This window comes from Rhinichthys klamathensis, unplaced genomic scaffold (genome assembly GCF_029890125.1).
Source record: "Rhinichthys klamathensis goyatoka isolate OS25496 unplaced genomic scaffold, OSU_Roscu_1.1 h1tg000046l_1, whole genome shotgun sequence".
NCBI classification, from domain to species: domain Eukaryota; kingdom Metazoa; phylum Chordata; class Actinopteri; order Cypriniformes; family Leuciscidae; genus Rhinichthys; species Rhinichthys klamathensis.
This window is the reverse complement of record NW_026606593.1, coordinates 2,404,245-2,417,773: the sequence shown is the minus strand read 5'-3', so window position 1 is coordinate 2,417,773 and position 13,529 is coordinate 2,404,245. Positions and strand designations below refer to the sequence as shown.

The 13,529-nt window shown below is 39.4% G+C and overlaps 1 protein-coding gene across 1 annotated transcript; it reads left to right on the top strand.

Annotated features, from left to right (window-relative positions):
• Window positions 1-1,444: 1,444 nt before the first annotated feature.
• On the top strand, window positions 1,445-8,781 carry si:dkey-273o13.3 (uncharacterized). The gene is made up of 8 exons (XM_056247282.1): window positions 1,445-1,844; window positions 1,927-2,801; window positions 2,840-3,715; window positions 3,820-3,848; window positions 4,030-4,191; window positions 5,730-5,796; window positions 5,991-6,098; window positions 7,957-8,781. Exons 1-8 carry the CDS (start codon window positions 1,445-1,447, stop codon window positions 8,749-8,751), a joined length of 3,312 nt encoding a protein of 1,103 aa, XP_056103257.1. The 3' UTR covers window positions 8,752-8,781.
• Window positions 8,782-13,529: the final 4,748 nt, after the last annotated feature.

Below are 13,529 nucleotides of genomic sequence, written 5' to 3'. Positions count from 1 at the left end.
AAATGCAAAGGACACATTTCGAGTATGGGTTACCAAAGTTGGCCGTCACTTCACTTAAAACTAAAAAGTTTTGAGCTTGTCCACTTCCAGAGGTCGTCGAAAACGCTTTTGACCGGACTGCTTTCATACGGTAAACGCTCATGTGGTCGAATGCGTTCAAACAGCCAAAAAAAAAAAAAAAAAAGCCTACTCTCCGCCTACTGATCTAATGTGTAAACTTTATGGGAAACGCGCTAGCCACTCGGGATTTAAACTTTGTTGGCTGAAGACCCAAGTATGGTTTGAAGACGGAAAACGTACCAAGCACAATGTTCTCTCAACATTCCTCATTTGTAACACACACTTACAGCGTTTGGCGTGGTCTTGAGGACGTGGTCTTCGTGGTCCGCTATCAGAGCAGGAACAAAAGCTGATGCTCTCCATATGTTTTTCCGTCGTCTCGGGTCGTGTTCATATGTAAATTTCACAAGCTTATTTTGTCCATTAGATCGAAAGATCTAAAAAAAAAAAACTACACATTTACCCACCCATAGACCCTTCCCTTGAAGAAATCAGGACAGAAGTGGTTCAAAGTGGACAAAAGAGATGGATTAAAATACCAGGTGTAAATGGGTGTGTCTCCCTCGTCTCCTTGTGATACGATCGACCAAAACGCATTTTAATACCAGGTGTAAACAGGACCAAAAGTACTGTCTCCTGAATGGTTGATGGGCATTGCTAAGCAGTTGCTGACTAGCCCATGTCAAAAGAACTCACCTTCAAGTCTTTATGCTATTCAAGAAACATGGTTTTGAGGTATCATTGTGTAAAGCAAAAATGGTGTGGGATGAGTTTATACATAAATAAGTCATGAGTTTTAAATAAGCAGTAGTTATAGTGATTCGTGCCTTTGAGCTACTAATTATTTTTCTTCACTTTCATCTATAGTGCCTCAGATGGCAGCAGTGGTCATCATCATTATAACCATCATCACTCCCAAGCTAAAAGCCATAATCATCACCATCGTCATTATCAACAACCTCAAGATAAACATCACACAATGAAAAAGAAAACTCACTCTAAAGCTTCAGTGACTTCCTCAAACTCTTCTGGGTCTTCCTCTAGTTCAAAGTCTTCATCAAGCTCATCCAGTTCCGATTCCTCTTCTTCTGATTCATCTTCCTCCTCCAATTCCTCTTCATCTTCTTCCTCCAAATCATATTTTTCCAATTCTAGTTTTTCGTCTTCCTCTTCCTCTGGTTCTTCTTGGTCATCTGAAGCCAGTCTGGGAAAAGCCCCATTGGCTTCTGAGTCCAAGCGAGCAATTCGACGTCCACAGCACTCACAATCATGTATGGATATCAGCAGAGGACGGAGAGCCTTTGAGGATGATGGGGATGATGAGGATGATGCAGATACAATGCCTTTATTGGAAGCTAATGGCCAAAAGAAGAAGTCTACAAGCATGGAAAAGAACTTGACAGTCAAAGAAAAAAGTGGAGGGACTGCCAAGAAGGCAACGTATTCTCGAGAACAAAAGGGAAATAAGGGGCAAGAACAGAATCATGCTAAAGCGGCTGCAAACATAAGAAAGACCAAGTCTATGGAGGTTCTATCCAGGCGAGTGGATCATGCTGGTTCTGGATACTTGGATGAGAAAGAGCTGGAGAAAAGGAAACAAGAGGCCCATAAGGTCTTTGTGAAGGAGAAGATAAAGTTTTCTGCCTTTTTGAACGAAATCACAAGGCAGGTGCTTAGCCCATCAAGACTTACTTCCCTTGGGGTAACACATGTTCATAGACCCTCGAGCCCTGGGCAGACTTCAACGTCTCCAAAGGCATTGTCCCCAAAGCCTGAACATAAAAGTGAAAAGAAGTCAATAATTACTGGAAGCCGGCCGGGAAGCAGTGCTAGCTCCATAACTTCAACTGCTCATTCCCATGTTAGCAAACGCTCGCACTCCAGTAAGCACTCCCATTCCAAACGTCACTCACATTCAACCAAGACCTCCCGCTCCAACAAGCATCCTTATTCTGAAAGGGACCTCATCAATCAACAACAGCGTCAGGCTGTTCCCAGGCGTCGTCATGGCAGTGCAAGAAGTGATACAAGCAATACTAGCTCTTCCTCAAAATGTCTTTCATCTGGGACTGAACGTGGTCACAAAGTTCAGAAGCAGCACCAAATTGCCCCCAAAGAGAAACATTTCAATTCATCGAATCATCGAAATTCACACCACAAATCATCTCCAACACACCACCATCACAATGAAGATTATCATAGCCCACCTTCACGTCCTTGTTCTCCAGAATCAGAAAACCGCCATCGTCATTCCCATCAAGAATCGCATCACCATCATTCCCATCAAGAACCTCATCACCATCATTCACCATCGCCATCTCATCAGCACCATGGAACTCATCATAGCCCATCATCACACCATCATTCTCCTTCAGATTCTCATCAGCACCATGGAACTCATCACAGCCCATCATCACACCATCATTCTCCTTCAGATTCCCATCATCCTCCTCCAGATTCCCATCATCATTCACCCTCTCCATCACAATACCATCATGGAGCTCACCGCAGCTCAACAAAGTCTTCTAAGTCAGGCACTCACCATCATCTTTCCCATCCAGAAGCTCATCCTTCTCACAAAGAATCACACCACCACAGCCACCATCAACATTCACCTTCACCGCCACATCACAACCATGGACGTCACAGCACCTCAGTTTCAGAACCTTCCCACCATCATTCCCGTTCAAAATCTCACCACTATTATTCGCCTCCTCCTCTCCACCACCATGGAGAGCATGGTAGTACATCTAATCTTTCTACTGACTCAGAAACTCAGAAATTGCAACACCATCATTCTGACCATGAGTCCTCTCATCCCAAATCTCACCATCACCATCATCATTCCCATCCTAATCACTCATCCAACACCATCCAACACCATCACACTTCTGATTCTCACACTGAAACTCGCCAACACTCTCATTCTCGTAATGCATCCCCTACACCGGAACACCATTATCATTCTTCTCATACTGACTCTCACCATAGTCCTCATCAACATCACCATCACGTGTCGGACAGTTATCCAAAAGGCCCTGCTCACTCTAATTCAGCCCATCATTATGAAAATCATCCTAACACACATTCAGAATCCCAAGATCACAGCGCATCACATCCTAAAGGACACCTTTCCCGTTTAGAACTCCACCTCCACAGTGATCATGATCCTCCAGAATCTCACCCAAAACATTTCCCCTCAGGAAGTCATGAACCCACCCCTGTTGAACCTGATCATTACCATCACCACAAATCTCAAGAATCCCACCATTATTCCCATTCAAATTCCCATCACCATTCCAATCCAGAGTCTAACCATCCTCAACATCATGAGCATTCAGAATCTCATCATCGTTCCCAACCAGAATCCCACCATCATCATTCTCAAGATCACCATCATTACCATGACAACCCAGAATCGCAGAATCAGCATTCCAATACAGAACATCACCACTTTCATTCCGAATCGAACCACTATCATTCCCACTTCAAAGAGGATCATCACAATGATGATCACACGAGTCATCTTCGCCACTCTCCAGTTGGCCAGCGGTCCACTTCTCCTCATTCTAACAAGTCAAATTCATCCGCTAGCTCCACTATCCAGGACGACCAATCCACAGTGAGCTACCAAGAGTCGTCCTCATACCTAAAAGTGAGTATTTTTTCTTTAGTGTTAAAGTAGAATGAAAACATACATATTTTATATCATTTGTTGTTGGGTTTTCCACATTTGCAACCAATTTCACCTTTGCATAGGAAAAGGACTCAGAATTGGAGAGATTAACGTGAGTCCATTGTTTACTTTTGCATTCTTTTTTTGCATGCAGCCTGCTAAACTTTGGGTCTGGAAATTGCTTTTCAGCTTTGTTTGGATGGTAGTGAAACAATTTGCTTTAAGACACACTCAGATGTAAATGATCCCCTCCTGGCATGCCATCACTCATAGTGTCTGTCGATTCAATCTAGGATGTTACAGGAGCAGAATGAGGTTCTCCACCACAGCTTGCTGCAGACCACTGTGCGAATGGAGTGTATGGGATCTGAATTCAAAACTGGCCACCAGCTCATTGAATCTGAGTTACAAAGAACTCGCATAGAGCTAAACAGCTTATTGGAGCGATTCACAAGGTGAGACACAAGACTAAATTGTACTGTGCTATATAGCACATTCTATTCTATTCTATTCTATTCTATTCTATTCTATTCTATTCTATTGGGTTAATGTAATGCATGCACGTAAAATGGACCAGTCCAAAAAAAGCTGTTTTTAGCATGATTTGAGCTCAAACTTTCAGTCAGGGTTCGTGGTCTGGCAGGCAGTGCACATCCTCCAACACGCATCATCACATTTATTCATTTTGCATACAGTTTTTTTTTTTTCATACACAACAGATGTATTTTTTTTATAAGAGGATATATGAGACATGCCTTTTTATGACAAAGAAGAATTTTTATGGCATTTAACAATAAATGTTTTTTTTTTATTATTATTTTTTTAGCTTTTGATAGTTTTATAAGATTTGCTCCAACAAGAGAAACTGCCCGGCAAGTTTCTCTAATATTTTTATCTGAGCAAATGTAAAGTACTTTATTACAATTTAAAGTAAATATATTTTCAATTGCAACTTCAGCATTACAAATGTGTAACCATAAATATATTTAAATACATGACATACAAGATTCTACAAAAAATTGCATAAAATTATACATTAGTTTACCATAAATGCTTGTCAATACATTGGGGGCAGTACACTTCAACCATATTTTAATATAAAGATGTACTTAAGTCCCATTTAAGTGGGTCAGAAAAAAACTTTGAAGTTCCACGAATTGCATATAACATTACTTTGAACTATAATACATATTTTTATTTAATTAAGTATATCATTAATTAATTAATTAACATGCAAATAAAGGGTTAGTTCACCCAAAAATGAAAATTCTGTCAGTAATTACTCGCCCTCATGTTGTTCCAACCCCGTAAGACTTTCGTTCATTTTCGGAACACAAATTAAGATATTTGTGATGAAATCTGAGAGCTGGATCACTCCTCCATAGGCGTCTATGTTATTGCATCTGCCAGCCCAGAAAAGTTAGTAAAAACATAGTTAAAATAGTCCAAGTGACTACAGTGGCTCAACCTTAAGTTTATCAAGCGACGAGAATACTTTTTGTGCGCAAAAAACTAAAATAACGACTTTATTCAACTATTCATTTCCTTCTGTGTGGGCCTCTGAGTTCACGAGAGCGCCACGACGCATGCGTGAGAACTGAGAAGATGATGCTCACGATCAACTGATGGGAAAGTGTGAAAGGTAAGCCATTCATTTTGCGGCATTGGTAAAGCACTTTTACGCTTTCTTGTTGGTTTCTCACGATTCGGACATCCAGGAAATGCACACTTTAGAACCATTTTAAACACTACATCGAGACCCATGTGCGTCATCTTCTCAGTTCTCGCGCATGCGTCGTGGCGCTCTCGTGAACTCACTCAGAGGCAATAGTTGAATAAAGTCGTTATTTTTGTTTTGTTTTTGCGCACAAAAAGTATTCTCGCGGCATTTTTGGGTGAACTAACCATTTAAGTGTCTGAAAACTTTACATTACAGTTCTTGTTATTCTGTTAAAGTGTATTGGGGTAAGGAAATGTCTTTCTCTTTCATCAGACTTCAGGACAACTACTCTTCCACACAACAAACCAACCACCTTCTGGAGAAAAAACTGCATTGTGTGGTAAAGCGCAGTTTAATTCTTCAATCTTAGTTAGTAGTTCCACCCTAAGGAATTAAGTACATTGGCTTTAATGGATTCATAATCTCATATCAATAAACCATTAATTTACACAAGCACTTTTCAAATTCAAAACAACTTGTATTTGTTTTAAATTTTACTTTGTTACATCTGTCTGTCTTGTTACTTCAATTTAGGCACAGAATATGGATGGAGAGCGTGAGCGACTGAACCAGCGAATCTCTGAGCTCTCAGATCAACTGTCTACGGCAAAAACAACCATCCAAAGTCTAGAGACCATTAATGTAAGAGTTTGATTTTGTTATTTTTATAATAAGTAATGTTTATATTGACACGTTACATGCGACACGTTGAATATTTACAATTCGCGATCGGGGCAATTTTCTTCCGAGCAGGTTCGGTCACTCTTAACACACATCACACCACAGGAAAATCTGATAAGACTATCTGTAGAACCATCAAGATAATCGGGACTTCATTTAGGATTGTCGGAAGGGGAGAAATCGGCTCAAATATCTTGTGGCGTGGCCCCAGCATTAGGGACCAAGACGTGAATGAATGATTAGCTCTTTTGAACTGAAAAATGCTATTAAAAAGGAGTTGATTATCTTTGATCGAATCAGAATCAATCGATTCTTGATTCCTAACACATTTTACAACTCCCCCAGAGTTAAACTGTTGAGTTTTACCGTTTTTGAATCCATTCAGCCGATCTCCGGTTCTGGCGGTACCACTTTTAGCATAGCTTAGCATACATCATTGAAGTGGACAAGACCATTAGCATTTCTAAAAAAAAAAATGACCAAAGAGTTTTGATATTTTTCCTATTTAAAACTTGACTCTTCTGTAGTTAAATCGTGCACTAAGACCGACGGAAAATGTAAAGTTGCGATTTTCTAGGCTGATATGGCTAGGAACTATACTCTCATTCCTGCATAATAATCAAGAAACTTCACTGCCGTACCATGAGTGCAGCAGGCGTAATGATATGGCGCAGCGCCTGAAAATAGGCTACCTTCCGTCAACACAACGGAACTATTTTCAGGCGCTGCGTCATATCATTACGCCTGCTGCTCTCATGGTACGGCAGAAAAGTGGGTCGGTCTTAGTGCACAATGTAACTACAGAAGAGTCAAGTTTTAAATAGGAAAAATATCAAAACTCTTTGGTCATTTTTTTTTTTTAGAAATGCTAATGGTCTTGTCCACTTCAATGATGTATGCTAAGCTATGCTAAAAGTGGTACCGCCAGAACCGGAGATCGGCTGAATGGATTAAAAAACGGTAAACTCAACAGTTTAACTCTGGGGGAGTTGTAAAATGAGCCTATTTCCAAAAAAAGTGGAGTATCCCTTTAAGCTGGGGCCACACTAAAAGATTTTTAAAATCTTATAAGATTTTCAAAAAATGTGAGAGACCACAAACATGATGATAAGAAATCATAGATTTAACCGTTTTGTTCCTCTAGTGTGCCGGGATGTGATCAGGAAAGAACACCACACACTAACAGAATCCATTCACAAAAATCTCTCATTAAATGTGACTTTAAAGTAAACAAACATGGCGGAAGACTGGCAAGAAGAAATGGCGCTTAAAGTGTATGGTGCGTAAGTGTATTTTTGAAGTCGTGGAGACGGTGTGAACATGGACTTTACATGTTACAGCGCGAGCGGTGAGTCTTCCGTCAGCTCGCCTTCTGATTGGATATTGTTTCGTTTCACGTGATAATCTCCAGAGCGTGCGCACGTTTGTCTTCAGGATTCCCCCACACAACAGGATTTCTGATCATGAATATTCAACATTTACATTCAAGATTGGGGCGGCTCCGACGTTCTTCCAAACAGGTTCAGTCACTCTTAACACACCTCACACCACAGGAACATCTGATCAAATAATCTGCAGAGCCATCAAGATAATCTGGACTTTATCTAGGATTTTCGAAAGGGAGAAATCGGTCCAAAATCGGCCAGAATATCTTGTGTACCAAGCATTCATTATTTTTTAAATCGATTCCCAGCCCTACAATTATATTACATTAATTCTTATGTACAATAATTAGTTCATGGTTATTCCAAATATGCCTCTAATCAGAATTATTTTCCTTAATTTAATGACGTTCCTATACCCTTCCATTATACTATAGGTGACATCAATGCTACAGGATGCCCTGGTGAAACATTTGAAGTCTGACGATCCCATGACTCCACTTCCAGTCGCACCACCTCCAGCTCAGTTCATGGATAGTGACCGTTACGACAAAGTCTCAATGCATGGCGACGACCAGTCGCTGGGAACACTCCCAGAGGAGGAGGAATCTGACTGGTCAGAAATGGGAGAGGAGGCACAGATCTGCGTCTTGAGGGGTTCGCAGGGAAATCATGGAAACGCATCGTATTACCAATGGCAGCAGAGGCAAGGCTGTTGGGGGGGGTTGAACCAATATTCAAAGGGAAATGTGGATACGGAGAGCGAATCTGGGGGTGAGGAGAGCAAATGTCATCAACCTCCTCACGGCCTACAGATACCACATCTCAAGTTCACCGTTCACCCCGAAACCTTACCGATTCCTATGGCTGATGTAAGCCTGGCCTGCTTCAATCAGGGTCCTGATGATCCAGATTGCGATGGCTACCACATCACAGATGTACGTAATCTGGGCTCTCCCATTCGTGTACTCTCTGCTAGTCTGGAAGAGATCCACTCCATAGGGATTCTGAAGCAGCAAGAGCAGCAGCAGGATCATCATAAATCCATGATGGACCTCCACCAATCACAAGTTTGCACCAGGCAAGTGTTGTACGAGGATGAGATTGAATGTGATTGGAGAGAAGCGAACAGCCATGGTGCTGGAGAGCATTTAAATGGGATGGTTGGTCTGGAGTCTGCTCAAAAAATGCTCAACCACTATATTCATGATGGAGAGAGTACACACTTGTGATTAAAGGGACATTTTAAAATGGCGAATATTTATTATATTAGTACTTATGTTGCCAAAGTGACTTTGTCACAAATATTTTCCACCATATTTTATCACCAATTAAAAAAAAAAAAAAAAAATTAAATTGTAAAAAGTTGGAATTTAGGTTGAGATTTAGTGAAGTCTTAAAGGGGCTATATGTAGAATTCAGAAACCTTTGTTATTAGCGATAGCGACACCGGTGGATGTTAAGTGAACTGCAGCCAGCAACTTATTGCTTGTGCACACGTAACGTGAGAAGAGACTGAACGTGATATACTCACAAAGTTCTTTTTCGTTCTTCGCTTAATAGTAAAAACAACTTGTAAATACTTTTGCAGTGATATACTGTTAACAAACATTCACGCTGCTGATTCGTTTTTAGACGAATATGTAAATATGTGCTGCGCACTTTCCTCTCAATAACACAAATGACAAAACAGCAGTTAAGAAAGCATTTGATCATAGCAATGTGGATCTATTTGCACCAGCTCTGCATTTCACAGGTAGATAAGGTAACAATTTATTTTTTTACCTTTAAGGTTATGATTGATTATAAAGTATATTCGAGACTACGGACTTTATAGATCTGGTTATGTGAGACTATAGTTTGAATTAATCCCTTTTCTTTGCATGACACATTGATATTTCAGTACAGAATGGCTCTTTCATCATTTTCCTGAACATTGTATAAGCATTCATCGCATGTGTCATTGAATGGATGAAAACGCTACATACTTTGAATTTCCTTCACATAAAAATCAGTATTTCATATACAACTTCTCGTCAAGCTGTTCACTTTGGCAATAAAAAAAGAGATTTATACGTCATTGTGACTACTGTATATAGCATTTTGCTAATAGTTAATGTAGCAATTTAATGCTGGTTGATGTGTATTGCTAATTAATGTAATAAAGATTACAGCAATAAGAGTAATGAAAAATAGATGGGTGAACTTGACTTTCAGCCTCGCTTCCCAGCAGATGGAGGCTGAAATTAATATGAGGATCATGTGCGCACTCATATTCTGGTCTGCTTGCATTCTTTTCATTCTTTAATTAATTCCTGATGGATAAAATCAAGTCCCTGCCTTTTCCCCCCTGAACATCCAGTTTCAGTAGCAATAATATCTCATTAGAGAATTAAAGTGGGATGCGAATGCTATTTCATGACGACTTTAAAGATGGTTTCTATAGTTTTAGATCATAGTGAAAGATATTTCACCACTGAAAGATCCGCATTGATCTGATTTTCCATCTTGATTTTCTCTGTTGTTGACGTATTCACCTGTAGAGAACGCTAGATCCCCTAAAGATCTTGATGCCACAAGATGATCTCACATTGTTTTCTTGATTCTAGTCAGACGGATAGTTCTTGGGTTTGGTATTTATAAAGACAAAATTCTTTAAGCTGAAATAATTTAAGCTGTAAATCCTGCTCAGTAGATATTATTCATATTTACTCAATATTTATTTGCATTTTTAATGTTTTGTCTGAGTGCATGTGCTTATGCATTTGTAATTATTCTAATACTCTTACTTCTAAAGCTTTATTTGTGTCTGATAACCATAGCAGCAACTCGAAGAGGTATACATAGGTTAAAAAACATTGATTGATTAAAGGAGGAGTGAAAAACTAAGGTAAAGGGAGTCGTGTCTTTAAGACTATACTTCACATACAGTTTTTTTTTTTTTAAAGCAAAAGGTAAGAAAAACATTTTCCATGCAATATTTTTCATTCCAAATGTTTTTCCATTAGAAAAATTAAACATAAATTCTAAACGTAATGCATGTTGTTTGTGTGTACGACAATATAATAGAACATTAAAGAATAAGAACATTGTGAATAAAAACCTCATAGGATGTTGCTGTAGAATGTCAGTTTTGATTTTGTTTAAATAGTGGTATGAAACGGTGCGCCCGCTTCTACAAACTCTATAATGCATCATCCTATATTGCCTTGCTGTTGCAGTTTGTATTAATGTCTATAACTATGCTGATATAAATAAATGAAAGTAGAACAAATGTTAATGTTGGAAGCCTCTTATATTCATTTCAGTGTGTAGTGTATGCAGTTTTATTAAATCATTTACATACAATTGCACCTGAATTCCTATAACTAAAAACCTGACAATAAAGACAGTTAAAGATACATCCATAAATAATAGAAAATAAAGTTATTATAATTATTATATACTGTATATGAGTAGTCTTTGGTTACTATTTTTTTAGCTCATTTTATAATAGTTATATTGCCCTTCAGTGTAAACAAATGCATGATTAAAAGTAAAAAAAGAAAAAATATTTCATGTAGTCTCCCAATTAATATGAAAGTTGTTTAAAATAAGAATACACATAAAGTGCATGTGTATGTCAGACCACCAAACATTGAATAATTAAAATTCCCCAAAGTATTTCATGTCAAGTCATTTAAATGACTAGTGAGTATAGTAATTAAGCTGGAATTAGATTAAAGAACTGAAATGAAATCAAAAGCTAATGGCATCTCAGCAAAGTTCAAGAACGTTATTGTACATCCATGTAAGTACATCGCGGTAACACTTTACAATCAGCTCTCATTTGTTAACATTAGTTAATGCATTAACTAACACTGAGTATATTTTTACAGCATTTATTAACCTTTGTTAATGTAAAGTGAGAAAGTTCACAGTGCATTAACTAATGTTTACAGATAAAACTTTTGATTTTAAAAATGACTTAGTAAATTTTGAAATTATCACTTGCTAATATTAATAAATGCTTTTGAAGGATTGTTTATTGTTAGTTCATGTTAGTTCAGTTTGCATGTTCTCGCCGTGTCAGCGAGTGTTTCCTCCTACAAACCAAAGATATGCAGGATAGGTGAATTGGAGAGACAAAAACTGCCTGTAGGTGTGAATGGAAGTGTGTCTGGTGTGTGAGCTCTGGAATGGACTGGCCCCCTGTCCAAGGTGTTTCCCCGCTTAATGTTAAACTATATTTCAGTCATGACACTCGCTGATATCGTATCATTACCGCATGGCGCAAGCTAATTGGCCTCTGATCCTGCTGTCAATGAGATTGCTTGCTCAGCATTTAAATAGTCTGGTTCATTGTTTGTTGTAGGCTAGTCCTGCTTTCTCTGAACCCCTCCACCTCCCCCAGCTCCTCCTGTCTAGATCTGCTCGGGATTTATGTATATCTATTTATTCTGCAGCAGCATATCTTACATCCTCACAGCAGCTTGTCTGTGTATTTATAGCAGTAGCAAGTCCATACTTGCTCTGTAGCAGCAGCAGCGTAGCAGATCCAGCCATACCAAATACATTAACACTGCATATTAAATAACATGCTAAAGGTCGGATTAACTAACAGCTTGTGCCAGTGCAATCCATCTTTTGGCTGACTAATAATTAATTTGTTATATTTATATAGCGCTTTTATAGGTACTCAAAGTGGTTTACTTAGGGGGAATCTCCTCAACCACCACCAATGTGCAGCCAGAACGCCCACCACACGCTTATTGGTGAAGAGGAGACAGTGATGAAACCAATCAGTATATAGGGATGATTAGGGGTTCATGATGGACAGAGGCCAATGGGCAAATCTGGCCAGGATGCCGTGGTTAAACCCCTACTCTTTTTCCGAAAGACATCCTGGGATTTTTAATGACCACAGAGAGTCAGGACCTCGGTTTAACGTCTCATCCGAAGGACGGTGCTCTTTGACAGTACAAGGTCCCCGTCACTATACTGGGGCGTTAGGACCCACACAGACCACAGGGAGAGCGCCCCCGACTGGCCTCTCTAACACCTCTTCCAGCAGCAACCTGGTTTTCTCAGGAGGTCTCCCATCCAGGTACTGACCAGGCTCAGCCCTTCAGTGGGCAACCAGTCTTGGGCTACAGGGTGATATGGCTGCTTGCATAACTTTTGTAGGAGTTTCCCTTTCAGATTTATGGGGGGAGAGTATTTAAATGAATCATGCAAGGTGATTTACTAAGGTTTGCACCATTATTTTCTGCCCCAAAAAAGCCAGTCTTAAAGTCTTAAGTCTTAAACCAGACGCTAACTGATAGATTGCGTTGGTCATTATGGAAATGATCCAGCTACGTCTGTTCTCTTTAATTTGCGCATCGTCAGTAGATCATGTGCAGAACTTTCCACTCCCATCTGCGCTTTCATGGTTTTGCGCTCTCCCGCTAATTTGCCCTATTTAGTAAATCTGGCCCTAAAACTGTTCAGAGAGTTGGCATGATTGAAATATTTTTTATTGTAAACAAATTCGGTTCTCATAAAAGTTTTTGAATCCTTCATTTTTTTAAGAGAAGTGAAGTTTGTTGATGCGTAACGTCCTATCCTTCCCACAAATGGGTTGGGTTGGGCAGATCAGAAAATGGATGAAGATTGTTAATGTGTGAATTACAGTCTTTTCTTTTTTTCTTTCAATCTATATGGGTGTTTTTGTTTTTATATTTAAGCACAATAACAGGATCTTCCCTTTGGTTGCTCTCATGGCCGCCTATACAGAATCTTCACCTCTAAACCAAGAGACGCTCTAGAACTAGTCTGAACTTCAAAAGGAAGGCAACGGTCCTAATAATTTCTAAAGTCTACAAAATTCAGCACTTTAAAGACAGCTTTAAGCACAATGGCTGCCTCCTAATTTCTTCATGGGTGGCTATCATAGCCCTTTCAATCTCTTCCTTGTCGTTATTCATCATCTTTATCCTCTACATATGTGACGCAGTGCAGCGACTGCATGCTTTGCTGAGCAGACAGT